The sequence below is a fragment of the Larus michahellis genome, chromosome 4 (genome assembly GCF_964199755.1).
Source record: "Larus michahellis chromosome 4, bLarMic1.1, whole genome shotgun sequence".
Lineage (NCBI taxonomy): Eukaryota > Metazoa > Chordata > Aves > Charadriiformes > Laridae > Larus > Larus michahellis.
Window position 1 is genome coordinate 23,738,614 of NC_133899.1, and position 18,549 is coordinate 23,757,162.

Here is an 18,549-nt window from a genome sequence, read left to right on the forward strand (position 1 = left end):
AAGGGCCCGCCGAGGGGCCGGGGAAAGCGGTGCGGGCTGAGCCGAGCTCTGTCCCTGCTCCCTCTCTCCCACACAGTGTTGCCAGGCCTGGCCAGTCACTACGGCCACTGGGCAACGGCCCACCGCCCCACCCCCACGCCTCAGGGGACCCAGCGCATTGTGACAAAAGGGCTGTCACTGCCCCTGGCTGCTGGTGTCCCTGGTGTCCCCTGGCCTGTCACCGGCCACTGTCCTGTCACCCCCCAGGTCGGCGGGGTCCCTCCTGTCACCCCCAGGCTGCCACCCCCGCTATCCCCTCCTCCGGGCAGCCAGACGAGCCAAGACAGCCTGGGGGAGATGCAGCCGGCTCTGCAGTGTGGCGCCCGGCTGCCCGCACCGCAGGGCCAGCGAAGGCAGGGGACATCTCAGGGGGGCTGAGTGTTCCTTGGGGCAGCTACCGAAAGGTCAGCCAAAGGGGCCAATGACCACCCGGTTTATGGCCACAAGCCAATGTACTTCCCAACCGCGGCACACCCACAGTGGCGTGAACTCTGTCTGGAGAGGAGGACTAAGAAGTCAGGAATGAACCATCAGCGTTAGGAGGTGCCCCAGGACAACCTTTCTTGCTTTCTCAACCATCAAAGCTGCTGCTGCAACAGCCCTAGCGCAGGAGTTCGTGCCTTGAATGACCAGGTCGAGTTCTGTTGAGTAATATGCTATGGCTTGCAGGCGCTTCTGGCCCAACTGGCTATTCCTTTCTGTTCATATAAATATAAAAGCCTTCTTGTGGTCTGGCAGGGCTAAGGAGGGAGCTTCCACGACTGCTTGCTTTACATCTTTAAATGCCTTTTGGGTTTCCGGAGTCAGGAAATCCTTTTGATTTCAGTGCTGTCCTCTGTATAAATGACATCATTAATTTTGCTCTTGGTGTCTATTTTTCCTGTTAATGGTCATTTGGAAGCCCAGGTTTTAATATGGTAGCCTTGCCCGTAAGCCTGTGGTGGATTATACGTATTCATTCCACAACTCGCCCATCGCCACAGTCCAAACCACAGCAGCAGAGGAAAAAAGCCCCACTGTTGGATATGCACTAAAAGCCCATCCTCTGCCAGAAACACTCTCCTGGGAACCTGTCCCGGTGAAGTCTCATCGGTACAGGGACGGGCATCTATGTTACTTTTGAAATTTCACTGAGGAAGGGAAGGATACCAGCCTTCCACCAAGACGGGTTTGTCACTAGTCTGAAAGGAGATCCCTGGCTATGCCTGGAGAGCAAACCTATTCACAAGCTCACACGCTCTCCAGGGGCTGGGCACTGGAAATGCCAATAGAGCTCTTAGGGCCGTACAGATGAAAAGGGGAGTCTTACGCCTGGAACCTTCCATAGATTTGTTCCTATGCCTAAAGGCAATTGGTTTTCCTCCACAGACAGGCTGGGCAGTCTCACCTCGGTGCCCGGCAGGATCACGCAGCAGATCTTCCTGGAAACTCTGGTGAGGCACATGGAATATAGGGAGTGCAATGATAGGACATGGGGCAACGGTTTCAAACAGGAAGAGGGTCGATTTAGATTGGATATCAGGAAGAAATTCTTTACTGTAAGGGTGGTGAGGCACTGGAAGAGGTTGCCCAGGGAAGCTGTCGATGCCCCGTCCCTGGAAGTGTTCAAGGCTGGGTGAGACTTTGGGCAGCCTGGTCTAGTGGGACGTGTCCCTGCCCATGGCAGGGGGGTTGGAACTAGATGATCTTTAGGGTCCCTTCCAACTCGAACCATTCTGTGATTCTGTGATTCTGTGATTCTGTGATCAGCGACAGCCAACATGGCTTCACTAAGGGCACACGGTGCCTGACAAATTTGGTGGCCTTCTACAACGGGGTTACAGTGTTGGTGGATAAGGGAAGAGCAGCTGACATCATCTGACTGGACTCGGGCAAGGTATCTGACACTGTCCCACATGACATCCTTGTCTCTAAATTGGAGAGACATGGCTTTGACAGATGGACCACTCGGTGGCTAAGGAATTGGACGGATGGCTGCACTCAGAGAGATTTGGCCAACAGCTTGATGACCAAGTGGTGAGCAGTGATGAATGGTGTTCTATTTAACATCTTTGTTGGTGACATGGATGTTGGGATTGAATTCACCCTCAGCAAGTTTGCCGACGACACCAAGCTGTGTGGCACGGTCGACACGCTGGAGCCATCCAGAGGGACCCGGACAGGCTGGAGAAGTTCAATTGGGCCAAGTTCAAGGCCCTACACATGGGCTGAGGCAATCCCAAGCAAAAATACAGACTGGGAGGAGAATGGTTTGAGAGCAGCCCTGAGGAGAAGGACTTGGGGGTGTTGGTGGGTGAGAAGCTCAACGTGAGCTGGCAATGTGCACTTGCAGCCCAGAAAGCCAACCATATCCTCGGCTGCATCAAAAGAAGCATGGCCAGCAGGTCGAGTGACATGATTCTGTCCCTCTACTCTGCCCTCGTGAGAACCCACCTGAAGTACTGCCTCCAGCTCTGGGGCCCCAAACATGCAAAGGACATGGAACTGTTGGAGTGAGTGCAGAGGAGACCACAAAAATGACCAGAGGGCTCAAGCCCCTCTGCTGTGAGGACAGGCTGAGAGACTTGGCGTTGTTCACACTGGAGAAGAGAAGACTCTGGGGAGACCTTATAGCGGCCTTCCAGTACTACCTAAAGGGGGCCTACAGAAAAGGTGGAGAGGGACTCTTGGTCAGGGAGTGGAGCAACAGGACGAGGGGAACAGTTTTAAACTGAAAGAGGGTAGATTTAGAAAAGATATTAAGAAGACATTCTTTTTGCCGAGGGCGGTGTGCCGCTGGCACAGGCTGCCCAGAGAACTTGTGGATGCCCCATCCCTGGAATTGTTCAAGGCCAGGCTGGACAGGGCTTTGAGCAGCCTGGTCTAGTGGGAGGTGTCCCTGCCCATAGCAGGGAGGTTGGGACTAGATGATCTTTAAAGTCCCTTCTGACTCTACCCATTCTATGACTCTATGATTTGCCAGCAATGTTTCAAGTCACACAATACCCAGTTGAGTTACAAAATGTCACTAAACTTAACGACAGCAGCCTCTTTGCAGGTTTCTAACTCAAAAGCAAAACCCAGAAAGCCTGGTCCTTCCATGTGGCTGGCATCTTCCCATGGCTCTTCCTCAAGGCAGGAGAAATGACCCTGAATTTGGAAGTCCATGGAAATTTAGAAGTACGCATAGTCCTCTGGCAGTCATTACTTATGGGCTAGAAGTCAGAAACGAGTCGGACTGCACCAGAAGTGGCACTGCCCCACCTGCAGGAGACATATTGGACCAGAAATGATGGTTTCAAGATAGAAAACACAATACAATCCACCAAAACAGCAAAAAAACCCCAAACAGATAAAACATTGTACACAAAACAAAGACCCCCATCTAAACCTTAAAATGGTAAACAAGCTGAAAAAGAGGACTCTCCACAAAAAAAGACCATGCGGAACACAAGATAACATAAAAATAACATAACCCCAGGAAGCCAGGGCCAACACACCCGGATCCTGTACATAACAGTAAAACCTGGGTTAAACACTCCCGGGGAGAAAGGTTGAGGCCCTCGGAGACTTTGAACTGGCCAGCCATGGCCACCGGGCTTCAGCTCATCATTTCTTTGTCAGATGTCAGATGACCCTGTCCTCCCTGTGAGACCCCTCAGGGCAGCTGTACCCAGCTCCAGGGGGTGGATACGGCCTCGGCGTTATGGTGAGGTGCTTGCTGGCAGCAAGATCTCTCACGGAGGCACTGGGAAACCCTGGACCCTGACACCCTGCGCATGTACCTCGTCCCACGATCTGATCTAGGAACATCTCCTTCTGCCCATCCCCGCCACGGGGTGCAGAAAGCAGCGCCATTGGCCCTGGCCTGGTCCTGAGCCATGCCTCAACAGATGACTCTTTAACCAGCAGGCTTGAAAAGAGGGAAAATTGCCCAGAATTAAGCTGTGCTCTAGTTTTTGCAGGCAGTGGGATTTTTTGAGCTGCCTGGCGGTGCCGCTCCGGAGGAGCACTCAAGACCCAGGGCGGCTGCCTGTACCTGCGAGCAGGCGGTGCAGTGTGCGCAGCGGGAGCCAGCGGTGGTTTGTGTGGCTGTTGGACGGCTTTGGGCTCTAAATGTGCCCAACCTAGTACGCCTGGGTCCTTTCTCCTTACAGGTTGTATTTAGAGCTTAAATGGTATTATTTTAAAAAGCAAAACCAAGAAGCAAACAAACGCAAAACCAACAAGCAAACAGACAAAAAACCAGCTGGCCGATTCCCCCCCCCGCCCCGAGCTGGGCTTTTTCCCCACAGTCCCGGCCACTCTGCAGGGCGACGTTCATCACCAATATTAGGCAGCAGGACTGAGCCCAGGGAAGGGCTTTTGCAGGCAGCGCATTCCTTGAGGCGCCTGGTAATGCCGCTGCTGGGGGGTGCTCAAGAAATGGAGTCAGTTGCCCGTAGTTGCTATTTGTGGTCCCTCCTCATCGCTCTCTGCCTGGCTCCCTGCCCCCATGTTATAGTTGAATTTAAAATAAATCGAGTCCAACTTAGATTCAATAAATATTTATTGAGGTAGGAAGGCAAAAGCAGCGCTGGGCGGCCGGGGAGTCGCAGCTCCACCAAAGGCTCGCAAATTCAAGCAAGCTGAGCAGCTCTTTTTATCTTCACGGAGGTCGGTTTCGACATCTTCGGTACGCCCCTCTGTAGCTTCTTGCTTGAGGTAGTTTAGATAAAATGTTGGTCACAGAATCAGCTTAAAACAATACATTCTGATAACATTGTGGTTAAGCTTTTTGTCAAACAGGAGTTCCCATGTTGGTGTAGCAAGATAACATTGTGGACATGTCTCTTCTGGTTAAACAGGGAGTTCTCAAGACTGCCACAATGGGTTCGTTCCTCTTGCTTAACTTGTTCGATCAGCAAATCACCTTTAGTTACTTATTACACCCATCTTTTAATTCCTCCCGCCCTGTCTCTAGCCCATCACTATTTTTTCCTTTCTCTGTCTTTCTCTGGCCGGCTCCCTGATCTTATGTTTTTCATCCCTCCCTCCCTGCCATGCAGCCTGGTTTTCTCTTTGCTATTTTTGTCTTTCTCTACATCTCTCTCCCCCACTCCCTGCCCTTCTCTCTTTTCTATCGCTCTGTCCACCTGCCTGGCCTCATCTTCCTTGCTGTCCTGCAGCCCGTCCCCTTTCCTGCCTGTCTGCCTGGGCCTTCCCTCTTCCCTCTGGGCCTCCATCCCACTCCCCGTCCCCTTTTGCTCTTCCCCCACCTCAGCCCTGGAGGCCGTCGCTCTTCTGTCCTTCTCCGCCTCCTCGTCCTGACCCTGGCCCCTGCCCTCCATCTCTTTCCCGCTCTCCCCCTGCCCCTCATCAGCATTTCTCCTCCCTCCGCTCCCTGCCCAGCTCCCCCCTGCTCTCCCCGTTGTCCCTCTGGCCCTTCCCACCCCTCTCTGCTGCTCTCTCCCTCTCTGCCCTCCTCCTCCTCCCGGCTCCACCGGGGCCTTGGGCCGGGGCAGCCCCGGGGAGGCGGCTCTGGTTCCTGCGGGGGTCAGAGGGCAGGAAGGGGCGCCCCGGGGCACGCTGGGAGCTGTAGTCCCGGCACAGGGCTCCCGGCGGCCATGTTGTGTCAGGGGCTGTAGCCTCTGCTCCCGGCGCGGCCCGGTCGTGTAATTGCTGTGATTTTCGCTCTCTAGAGACCACACATGCTCTTATTTTTTTGACCACCAGTCTTAAATAACATACAGAAAACCTACAGTAAGCCCATCATGAAACAGCTAAAACTTCTGAGTCGTAAACCGTAGCCCAACCCTTTAGCACCACAAGTGCTGCTCACCTGTCCTTTCTGAAGGGGTGGATTACTGGCCTTAATGGTTTATGTCCCTTCAGTACTGACCCTTCAGCCGATGTCTGCTGAAATTTACAGAGACAGGCTTGGTATGGCTGGGTAACTATAGAATGAAATAATTACCTTGGCGTCGTTCTTCCTTCTTAGAGACCTGATATATAGAAGGTTCCTGTGTCAGCTGAAAAGGCAATGGATATTTTGGAATCTTTTTCAGAGAATCAAATGGCCTAAAGACAATCATAAATGAGCCGAAAAAGGCTAACATGAAGGCTGTGTATTAACTGTATTTTTGTTAACGGAGCTCTCTACCCATTAGAGCGCAAACCATCTCATGATGCCTGCAATATCAAGTCACAGTGTCAAGGAAAAGTGGTTGGAACAGCATGCATGCATACATTTACGTCTCATAATCCCATCTTTAACAACCACCTAAACTCAAACTAACACAGTCAGGTAACTGAGGCATGACCATTAAGAGGGAATGGATGACCTTTCCACAGTGAAAGTCAGCTCTCCAGTGAGGGCATCTCTGCTTTTCTCCAGGCATCCTTCCCCTTTATTTTACCTACAGCAAATTCTCTAATGACAAACTTGCTTGCAGACGGTTGCAGCTCTCCAGGGGTAAACCAGCCTGATGCACTGAAGACAAACTCTCTGAGAAGAGATGGCTAAAAAATACCAGGACGTCTGGGAGGAACGCTTTGTCTGGGCTGGCCAGAGCGGTCTAGCTGGGGTTCAGCTCTCAGGGCTGGGCACATGGCAGCAGTGGACATCGTCCCTTGTTACCCTTTACATTGCTTTTAACCCAAGGTAAACTGTTTTAAACCACTGCAGAAAAAGACTTGGCAGCAATGAGGACAGCACCGCCCTCATCTTCGCCTGGCCCACTGGCTCCTGCGTTGCCACTTTTGGGTGAGCGGTGGTGCCGTGTGCCGTTGGCGGGCAGGAGAGGTTCCCCAGCATGGCCATGCCGTGCTGGGAATGGCCTCTGCCCTGCCTGCAGAGCCTGGGCAGGGAGCAGGCAGCACGCCGGCAGGGAGGGAGGGAGGCAGGGAGGTTTTGGGGTACCATCAAGCTCCAGACAGTTTCTTTTCTTGCTACTAAAACTCTGTAAGATTGGTTGTTAAGCTCTGCCATGGCAACTTAACGCAAGGCTACCTTGCCTTACCCTGTGGTAACTTTTAGTCATAAAGGAACACACCATGATGCATTACGGCATCCACAGACACCACTGTCAGGGTAGGTGTGCAAGTGGACTTCCAAAGTTCAGAATTTCTAAAATAACCGTGCCACCCATACAAAAGGCATTTAGAGATGGAAAATCAAGCGCCCGCAAAAAGCGGGGATGAATTGGTGTTCTAGAGGAAAAAGATTCATCAAGTTGAAACAACTGAGGACAATAAAGCTTATTAATTGATCACAGATATTGAGCCACTTCCCCGACAGCTGCTGGAAAAGCAGCATGGCGAGCTGTAGGCAATCCAGGAGACTGCCAGAACCGAGTGCCTTGAAGATAACTTCTTGAGCCAGGTAACAGACAGCCCCACCAGAGGAGCGGCCATACTGGACCTGAAGGGCACCAACGCAAATGAGCTAATGGGTGACATCAAGATTGGAGGCAGCCTGGGCTGCGGTGGTCAGGCGCTGGTGGAGTGCACAGTCCCGAGGGGTCTGGGCATGTGGGGAAGAGTAAAGTCAGGACCCTGAATTTCAGGAAAGCAAACTTCCAGCTCTTCAAAGAGCTGGTCAATAAGACCTTCTGGGACACTGATGAAAATCTAGTTCCTGTGAAACTGATAGAAATGGCACTTGCAGATTTGCATGAGGGACGTGTAAGTACAGGGAACATGGACTACAAATTCATACCACTGCGCACGTATGAGTTCAAAATTTTTAAGCAAAGTCTTAACTGTCAGTAACGCTGAGTTTATTTAGAGAAAAAAAATCCCTTCTGTCCACACTTCCACCCTTCCTTGCCCAGCAAGACTACAACGTGCTGCCTCCTGTTCTGCAGGTCATGAGCAACCCATTTCAGAACGGCCTCGAACACGGCCTCTTCTTTCACAGGGAGCTCATCCTTCTCCAGCAGGCGTTCCAGGTCATTGAAGGAGAGCGCCACAAACTCTGTGGACACCCTGCTCACCTCCTCAAAGTGATGCAGGATGAACTCATGGGCTGCTTCTCGCAGGTCAGGACAGTAGTAGTAGCCTGTGAATCTCCAGATGCCGACACAATTTTCCAAGCACAGCTGGGATTTTAAGAACTCGCAGCACAGCCTGACGATGTCCAGGACATTGAACTGGTCTGCTGCGATGAGCAAACTTTCAACGTTGTCATCCGTGACCCGCACTGTCCCGGTGTAGGCATATTCCATAAGGAGCCTCATCATTTCAGAGGAAGTGCCGGGGATCTTATAGACCTTCCTCTCGGCATTGCTCCAGTTGCTGGAGAACAAAGCCCTGAAAAAAACAAAGCAGCGCTGGGGAAGAAAGCGGCCTTGCTGTGTGACACCCTGACCCCATTATCCCCTGTGCCTCCTTCCCCGGCCACCAATTTGGGCACTAGCAGTAGCCATGCTGGGAGGCCAGGGAGTTTTATGAAGGAATCTTTTACTAGCCGGTTGTTTTAATAAGGAGCCACAGGGCAAGTGGGCACCTTGCTTCAACAAGAACACCAGAGAGTAACGGTGTGTGGGGAAGGCAAACCAGGCCAGCCAGGCTGGCCACGCTCCCAGCCCTGCACCGTATCTGGGGCTTCGCCAGACACCACTTCCAGCGCTGCTGTTCGATCCCAGCTTGTGGATGAATGTTGGTGTCCGACGAGGTACCAGGACTAGGGGGAACTGCTGGAGGAAAGTTTGAGGGCCGAGGGAAGCGCTGGAGATACACGAAGGCACAGTGTGGCACAGAGCAGGAAATACTGTTTGGCCCCATCCCCTCCTCCTTCAAGCACTCACCTGAAGTACGGACTGCAGCTGGAGAGGATCATCTTGTAAGCAATGAATTCAATGCCGTCCACGCTGATGATCCCATCGCCCAGCTTCCCTTCTGGGCAAAGCCCATGGAAGGCGGGGCAAGCCACTGCACTCATCTTCCTCTCCCTGGGTGAGGAGGAGTATGCGGTGCAAGCCAAGCTATCGCCCACCTCGAAGCCTGGGGCAGTGGGAGATGCTTCTCTCTGGGGTGCTCACAGCACTTGGTCCTTGCCCTCCCTCCAACATCATAGTAGAACCCCTGCCTGTCCGGTGGATCTGGAACGTGCCCCATAATGACATCACAGACGTGGGGGGGACCGGGACCGGCCGTGAGCCCCTCCACAGCCCCTCTGTGGGGCCGAGGTCTGGGTCCCCACGGTCCATGTTGCCGTGGGGCAGAGCCGTAGGGTCCCTGGGCTCTGTGGACTTCCACACAGGAGAGGAAATAAAAGATGTACACAGCTCTAGGCACCGTCTCTAAAAGACTCCAAGCTTTTAAAAGAAAGCAAAGAGGGGGTAAGAGGCATTTGGGAAACTGGAAAATAGACAGAGAAAGCAAGCTTTCAAAACAAGTAGCAGCGTATATTGCTCACTGTAAGGCATTATTGCCATGAGCATCTACCGTAGCTAGAAAAGAAAAATGCTTGCCAGCCTCACCTTGGAAGCTTGGTACCTGAAAAACACTTGTGTTTAACAGCAGCTCTCTCAAGAGCTAGCGGTTTGAAGCAGCAACGCTACCAGGTTCAAGGCCCACATCTCCTCAGTGCACATGCTTATGTCAGTTTTGCAAAGCCAGCCAGAAAGCTGAATGGACCCTGAAAATACCAACCGCCTCCTTCCACTAATGCCAGTAAAAATGCCACGAATACAGCAGGATTGGAAGTTTTGTTATAAATACATGAACTGCAACAGAATCCTAATCGTCTGCCCATGTAGTATATGCATTTTCAACCCCATACAACAAGAAAAAATGCAACTCCACTGGCAGTCTCTAGAAAAGACACAATTCTAGCAGATAGGACCACATATGAAGACATGTACAGGTCTATGCAACTTGGTGGGGTTCCCATGGGTATTTGGGGTTCCCTGGGGGGATATTGAGGGTTTTTTGGGTCCTGTGGGTGGGACTTAGGAGGCTCTTGGGGGCCATTAGATGGTTCAAGGGAGGCTTTGGAGGGCATTGGGTGCCCTTGGTGGAGTTTGGGAGGGGTTCCAATCCTCGTGTTTCCAATTTTCCCCAACAGGGTAAAATTCAACTTCTTTTTGGACGAGACAGGCCAGCATATGTGTTAAAATGGTGCAGGTTTCTTTTGATGTAACCAGGAACAGTGGCGCGTACAATGATTTGAAAAGAAATGTTGCAGTAGAAAATCAGCAAGGGCGGCAATCTGGTAAATGATCAAGAAATGAAAAATTGCACGTTCATCCCTTGCCTTGGAGCTGCAAGGGTTGCTTTCCCATTTGAAGCTCTGAAGTGTCACTAATACTACATATATTAAGAACGCTGGTACATGGGGAAGGTGGATTGCTTTCGCACACCAGTTCTTTTCTCATTTACAAACGTGTCACAATCGGCAGCAGGTCTCCTTTCAGAAAGGATTCAGAGATGTTCATATTCAGATACATCCAAGGCTCATTTATTGCTTTAAACTTTCAGTAAACCAAGTCACTGCTGGGTGCCCGGAGTCGGATCCCTTTTGGTGCAGAAGAGCAGGAGAGGGAAATGGCCGCTGGCGAAGGCAGGGGGCCGCAGGGCCAACCTCCTCTTTGAGGGTGCAGACGTCTCCTCTTTTCCATCGGTCACGTTGATTTCTCTGCAGGCAGCAGCTCCTTTTCTGAGCAAACATTTTTGGCAACCAAATTTCTGCTGTCCAGACACAAGTGGGATGGAGGATGCCCTTCTAAGCAGCTGAAGCAAGGAAGCGCAGGGAAATGTCACTCCAGTGTTAAAGGTGATCTTTTCTCGTTAGACACAGCAAAATCCTTTGAGTGGCCATTTCCAGGTTTGACGAGGAGGAACGTGGGCCAAATGCTGAGGCTCTGGTGCGTGCCAGTGGGACAGAGGGGATGCCCGCGGCGTGATGGAGGAGGAAGGGGGAGCCCTCTCCCCCTCGGGAGGGCACAATTTTGCTCACAGGCTGGTGTGGCTGAAGCCTGGCCGGCAGCTCAGCACCACACAGCCGCTCCCTCGCTCCTGCGCAGTGGGGTGCAGGGGGAGCATCGGAAGGGGGAAAGGGAGAAAAGTGGTGGCTTAGAAACAAGGAGAGCGGAAAAGAAAGCCCAAGGAAAACAAGGGATGCAAAAGAAAGCCATTGCCGACCAGCAAGCCAGCGATGCCCAGCCAGGCCCCGAGCAAGGGCAGACCCCGCCAACCTTCGCTCCCCACCCCCACCCAGTTTCATTGCTGAGCACGCTGTGGTAGGGTGTGGGATATGCCTTTGGGCGGTTGGCCTCAGATGTCCCCGCTCTGTCCCCTCCCAGCCTCTTGGGCACCCCCAGCACACTCGCTGGCTTGCAGTCTGAGGAGCAGAACAGCCCTCGGTGCCGCGCAAGCACTGCAAGAACTAGCGCATCCCGGGGCCCTCCGGGCTCTTTTCAGCACAGCTGCAAAACAGAGCCCCGCACGAGCTGCTGGGAAGAATTCTCATCGTTAAGCTCATGAGACGCTCACGGGTCAGGACGTGTTTGGCACCCTTTTACAACCCTCCTGGCCTTCACTCGCCTGTGCCAGCGCTTGAGGCTACTCTAGGTTCTGCCAGTCCCCCTGGGCCATGAGGGTCCCAGCCAGACCAGCCTCCAGACGTGCCAGGCCCCACACACCCGGGGAAAAGGCCCGAGCAGAGAAGAGCTTCCCCTGGGGCGAGAGGATCTGCTGGGCTCAGCGGGCAGAGGAGGAGCTCAGGCAACACTTCAGCAAAGTGCAGATGCCCAAGTCCCTGCCGGGCCCTGCTGGGCTGCACCCTCATGTGCCCGGGGAGCCGGCAGATGGGCTGGGGAGGCCACTCCAACAGGGAGCTGTGCCTCAGGACTGCACGCAAGCAACCACCAGCCCCGGGCTGGGGCGCAGCAGAGCCAGCTCTCTGCTCAGGGAGAGCCTCTTGCCCGCACTGCCTGCTGGGGCCAGCAGGAGCAGTGACTGGCCTGTTTCCCCTGGGCAGGGCTGGCAGCTGCGGGAAGGCCTGGGCAGGTCAGGTGACCCAAACTGACCAATGGGGTGTTCCCTCCCAGCTCCCACGCTCTGTGGAAAAGGCGAGGCATCAATGGCTTGGGGCTGCATCAATGGCTTGGGGCTGCATCAATGGCTTGGGGCTGCGTCTATGGCCCCTGGCTGAGGAGGACCCTGCCAGTTTTTCTACCTTTTTTCCTTATGCACCAAATGTAAATGAAGTGGCTAGCAGGGTACGACAATATGAAGGCAGTCCCTCTTGTCCCCTTCCTGTTGCAGGTGTGGAAAAAATGACTGAGAAAATCGAGGAAACGACCAAGACAACAGCCAAGCAAAACGAGGTAACAGCTAAGAAAAATTACAAACTGTTTTTTTAACTGTCCAGGCTGGAGAAAGAATCCCACTCTTCCTCTGAACCATCCCACTCTCGGCCATTCAGAAATAACACCCTCCCACGAAACCCATTCAAGAGAAACAGGACCCGCTCTGGGATTTCCTGTGGCTTTGCCGCTGCGACTATGGAGAGCACAGGAGTAAATGGGGTAGAAAATCTACCCCGGTACCACGAGCACGAAAGCTTGAGTTGCAAGGCAAAGCAGAGCAAAGAGAGAATTCTTCCAGGAGGGTGGCTGCTCCACTCCTTGGTAAGCGGTTCTCCGGTCCGCATAGGAACTCCTCTGCTAATAGTGCAGTGCGCAGTGTACCCTGTTGCCTTCGAATCATAAAGGGGCAAAATCTGTCACTATTTCTGGTGGGACAGGCGGGTCTCGAGAACTGACTGCACTGGAGGCTGAAGTGAGCCTAACAGGGAATAAAGGGGAGCCGCATCCCGTTGTGACTGGCCCTGTTGCTCCGTGCATCCTTGGCATAGGCTGCCTCAAGAGAGGGTATTTCAAAGACCTGAAAGGGTATTGGTGGGCTTTTGGTACAGCAGCTGGAGAGACTGAGGACAATACACAGCTGTCTGCCTTACCTGGCCTTTCCGCTGACCCTTCTGTGGTGGGACTGCTGAAGGTTAAAGAACAGCAGGTGCCAATTGCTACTGCCACAGATCATTGACGACAGTACTGCACCGACCGAGACTCCCTGATTCCCATCCAGAACCTGGTTCGTCAGATGGAGACCCAAGGAGTGCTCAGCAAGACTCGCTCACCCTTTAACAGCCCAATATGGCCAGTGTGGAAGTCTGATGGAGACGGGAGATTAACAGTAGATTACCATGGCCCAAAGGAAGCCACACCACCACTGACTGCTGCTGTGCCAGACCTGCTAGAAGTGCAACATCAACTGGAGTCAAAGGCAGCCAAATGGTATGCTCCAATTGACCCTGCTAATGCATTTTTCTCTCTTCCTTCAGCAGCAGGGTGCAGGCCACAGTTTGCTTTCGCCTGCAGAGGCATCCAGTATGGACTGCCCCAGGGGTGGAAAGACAGCCCTGCTATTTGCCATGGGCTGGTCCAGACTGCACTGGAGAAGGCTGGGGCTCCAGGACACATGCAATACATTGATGATATGATTGTGTGGGGTAATGCAGCAGAAGAAGGTTTCAAGAAAGGTCAGAAAATAACCAAGACCCTTCTGAAAGTGGGTTTTGCCATGAAACGAGGTAAGGTCAAGGGACCTGCAGGAGACATCCAGTTCTTGGGACTCAAGTGGCAAGATGCTCGTCGCCAGACCCCAATGGATGCGATTAACAAAAGAACAGCTATGTCGCCACCTCCTAACAAAAAGGAAACACAAGCCGTTGCAGGTGTTGTGGGTTTCTGTAGCATGCACATTCCAGGTTATAAGCAGATTGTGAAACCTCTCTATGAAGGGACTGGAAAGAAAAAGGATTTTAGGCGGGGTCCTGAGCCACGGCAGGCCTTTAAGCAAATTAAACAAGAGACTGTGCATGCAGCAGCTCTTAGAGCAGTCGGAACAGGACGGGACATTAAAAATGTGCTCTCCACTGCAGCCGGGGACAATGGACCTACCTGGAGCCTCTGGCAGAAGGCACCAGGGGAGACTCGAGGTCGACCCCTAGGATTCTGAGGTTGAGGATACAAAGGCTCCAAGGCCAACTATACTCCAGCTGAGAAAGAAATTCTGGCAGCATGTGAAGGAGTTGGAGCTGCTTCAGAGGTAATTGGTACCCGAGCACAGCTCCTCCTGGTGCCCCCATGGCCAGTGCTGGGCTGGATGTTCAAAGGCAAAGTTCCTTCTACTCATCATGCTCCCGATGCTACCTGGAGTAAGTGGGTTGCCTTAATCACGCAGTGAGCTGGAATAGGAAACCCAAATTGTCCAAGAATTGTAGAAGTGATGACAAACTGGCCTGAAGGCAAAGACTCTGGAATGCCACCAGAGGAGGTGGTGTCTCGTGCTGAGGAAGCCCCACCATATAACGAACTCTCTGATAAGGAGAAACAGGATGCTCTGTTCACTGATGGCTCTTGTTGTCCTATGGCTCCACCCCGTGATCAAGGGTCCCTCCCCACCTTTCCTGTAGGCCCCCTTTAGGGACTGGAAGGCAGCTCTAAGGTCTCCTGGTGCCTTCTCTTCTCCAGGCAGAACAACCCCGGCTCTCTCAGCCGGTCCTCACAGCAGAGGGGCTCCAGCCCTCTGAGCATCTTCATGGCCCTCCTCTGGACCCGTTCCAAGAGGTCCATGGCCTTCTTGTGCAGAGGACTCCAACAAACGTGTAAACACACGTTGTTCTCATCTGCGGCAGCGCTCAGGTTTCCACACCGTGCTCTCACAGCCAGAGTTTGTAGAGACAGGCCCAGGTCTGACTCTTGTTCTTCAGTTTGAGCATGACTGTTCCTCCTCCTCTTATCTCCTGTGTGTTTATACACTATAAAATAGTCAGCCAAATTTGGAGTGATATTACAACAAATATGTAAACACAATCCAGCTCTTTTCCCCTTTGAAGGTAGGTACAAGGTTTACTCTTCAGTCGGCAGAGGTGTAACGCCATCCCTCGGCTTGTAAAAGGCCCTTTGGCTCGTACCCTGACTACCCAAGCAGTTGTTTTATCCGAAACATTGTTTAACATACTCTTTTCTCTGGCCCATGATCCTGGTATTTTACTGACCTAAATTTCCCTGAAGCTGGTTACAATCAACCTTTTCTGGTAAAGACTAAGGAAAAATGTATTTGCCGCTACTGTTCCAACCGTTATTTCTTCTCTCTCGTTAAGCAATAGATATAAGCTTTTCCTTCCTGGCCTTTACTTTTAAAATGCAAAACAGTTATTAGGGGCTCTAACTAAAAATCATTTCGTGTCCTAGGTTTCTTGATTTTACCTCTAGCCATGCACGACATTATCCTGTGCCTTATGCCTTTGTCTTCTTCACACAGTTCTTTTTTTCAGAGCTGTGGATGATAACTGCCGAGTCTGTCACCCACTCTGGGGGAGCTTTCTGTTTGGTCATTTCCACTTAGATTTTCCAACCACCTACGTCTCTGCCTGAGCTTTTCCAGCTGAAGAGTTGCCACGTGTCGGTGTGTTCAAACCGCTCAGACCCGTTCCGCCTCACCTGAAGAGGGGAGATGAGGTATCTTGGTCCAAGGGTTTTCTGAAGAGAGACCGTGGGATCTGTGATCATTTCCATGGAACGGACCACACTTAACCTCTAGCAGATGACCAAGCAGTATTGTTCCAGAAGGAACATACTAAATTTAGTCACTGAGTCAACATCTGTTTCTTATGTCTGAACAACAGTCCAAACTGATTTTGCTCTGTAAGCGTGCTTTCCTTCACTGCGGTTTCACCACCTGAACTGTATTTCACCGCCTGGAGTCAGACGTGTTCCAGCATTTACCCTCACCCAGAGCGTCCTGTTCGCATACCTCCCTTCACACTACTGTCGGCACTGCCTAAGAACTTCAGAAATTCAGTCGGGAGACTTCTAAACACGCATGTAGTAAAAATTAACTACTCAGGCCGGAGCATAGCTGCATTCCAGGTGTTCTGCAGCTCAGAAAGCCTGGAAAAAAGTAATCATAAGAAACTCCACATGCAGAGTAAACTAAATTCACAGGAGACTGAAAAATCACCTGGAATGCTGCTACAGTGCTCTGAAAAGAGAGGAGAGTTTAACTGAGCTTGACAGGCTTCGACTACAGCTTTTTCGGCACAAGGTGATATAACAATAGGGGATTCTGCCTGGTTTTATGGAGCTATTCCATAAAGAAACGTCCAAAATTTTACTTCCATGCAATTACTAAGTATTCTGAACCTTGATAATAAGGCATACTTCACACATTCCAACTCTTATAAGAATCCCATTTCACCGAGTCCTAAATTTTCAGTCTCTCATTAGGCCAAAGGATGTTCACAGGGACTGGTGAGAAAGAAGTCTTCGGTTTTCAGTGGCCTCATCATCACGAGCACAGACCATGCAAAGGGAGAGCCGGAGCTGCCTGAAATTCTCACACATCTGGAGTTGGCTTTGGTGATACGAGTTCCCTGGAGCACACATAGGAAATGCCGGGTGAGCACGCTGAACAACTAGGATGGACCGGTGCTTTTTGATTCTGGGAAGTCAAAATTTGAGTCGCTGAACTGGAAAGCCTGCTTTGCCTTGTGCAGAAAACACCTGAAATCCACCAGGAACGCCTTGACACGAGAAGGCACAAACTACAGGAACTGAAATCCAGGACTAATTCTGGTTTGTTCTTGTTTTAACCCTGAGAAGTAGAGGATGCCCAGTCTCTAACCCAATATTTAAAATGTGATAGTCACCCCCACTGCAAAGCAAGATGGATTATCCCTAGTACTATTTACTATTTACTATTCACTATTCCTGTATAGTCCTAAATACCCCAGTAACAGTACCTATAAACTATGACACTTTTTGAACAAAATAGTCTCTGCGAATGGGAAGCCCTAAAATGCTGCTTTAATTTATCGTACTTCCAAACAGAACTCCTTTGGGGCAAATCCCAACAGCCAAACAGTCAAGGGCTTTCCCTACTGAATGCAACCGTTACCGTGATGTTATGCCCTTAATGCACAACGAGAAGTATTTCCTACCGTGCTGGCTTTCTGGCAGTGGAGCAACACCCACCACTGCCACTTCTTTTTTTTTTTTTTTTTTTTTTTTAAATTACGTCTGTCTTAAAAAGATCCCGCTAATTAAATTTATGCCTTCTAGATTGTCACTGTTCAAAGCAGTTTAAAGCAGAAGCCTGACTTTCTAGTGGGCTTTCTTCTTCTGCCAAACTCATCTGCTGAACCCCACTATTAATGGAAGGGTTAGGTCTGTGTCATGGCACCACCATGTGAAAATGCTACTACTGAAGGTTCTGTTTCAAAAACACAAGCATCCTGGGGATCAGCAGAGTTATGAGAGGAAATACAGATTACAGGGCATCTTAAAGCATGTGTGTAAATGTTTGCTGGCAAATGACAACAGCTTTCTAAACAAACTAGAACAATGTTGAAATGTGACAGCTTCACACGTAACAGTATTTTAAAACAGTCAGTCCCAGCTGTTAATACTGGCTGTATGTTTGGGGCCATATGCTACCTTTTACAATATAAAACCAAGTCCACTTGGCACGTGAAAAACGTGCACCTCTCAGCAATACCTCCCCACGTTGCATCCGTTCAAAAGATTTAAAGTCCTACCAGTCTTTTCAAAACCAAATGCGTTGCTGTGTTATTTTGCACACATGTAAGCTACCAGCAAGCTTTTACTGCTGGCGTTTTTCTGTCGCTAGTCTTTTCTCGGCTAATCTCCCACTGTCACTGGAAATCTCACCACGTTGGACGGTTTACTGAAAACATTTTATTGTAATCAAAAAGTGACGTATCAGGGCTCTGCGTATTCTGCAAATCATTCTGCTGATATTTCATAATCGGTTGTAACAGCTGCTTCTGGCAGGCAATTAAAAAACATACTCAACCATGAAGATGTTCACAGTACCTGAAACTCCACCCAAAGTAATGAACGGTGGTTAAAACTAAGATGCCCCAGCAAAACCTTTCACGTTGCATTGTCACAACTCACAATTCTGAACAAAATGTTCACTTCTATAAAGCTCCAATGTAAAGATCCAGCTGCAATATTTCAAGGGCAGCACAGTCGCCTTCATGCCGTTACTTGCAACACTTGAATTCGTTCACATTTTAAGAAAATTTGATACAGATGACTTAAGAATTCAGTCTTTTTTTCATTATCTGTCGTTCCATGGAGTGACAGATTTCACTTTTTAGTCATCCTTCTCTTTGCTCTTCTTCGATTTTTTTCTTCTTGTGTTTGAGTTTTGTCCCAAACTCAGCATTGGGAAATCCTTTATTCTCGTCCCCTTTTCTTCTCTTCTGGTGTTTTTTACATTCATTTCCTTTGCCATCTTCCAGTGGATATTCCTCCAAAATTTCCATGTCCCCAGAGACTGCTCCCACGCCCAAAGAGCCAGCAGGGAAAACTGTGGCTTGTTCTAAATCTCTCTGGGAACCACTTGCATGGCCCCAAACACTTTGGGGCTGCAGGCTTTCCTGGCGCCTTCAGCCTCAAAAACACCCTTTCTCACATCCCCCAGGGCCGGCCTCAAAATTTTCCAAATGTC

The 18,549-nt window shown here is 50.9% G+C and overlaps 1 protein-coding gene across 1 annotated transcript; it reads right to left on the reverse strand.

Moving 5' to 3' along the window:
• Window positions 1–555: 555 nt before the first annotated feature.
• Window positions 556–10,451, reverse strand: LOC141743065 (kelch-like protein 10). The gene is made up of 6 exons (XM_074586794.1): window positions 10,388–10,451; window positions 9,483–9,537; window positions 8,808–8,951; window positions 7,813–8,310; window positions 5,975–6,078; window positions 556–737 (listed from the first exon to the last, which is right to left on the reverse strand). The coding sequence occupies exons 1-6, from the start codon at window positions 10,449–10,451 to the stop codon at window positions 556–558; spliced, it is 1,047 nt and encodes a 348-aa protein (XP_074442895.1).
• Window positions 10,452–18,549: the final 8,098 nt, after the last annotated feature.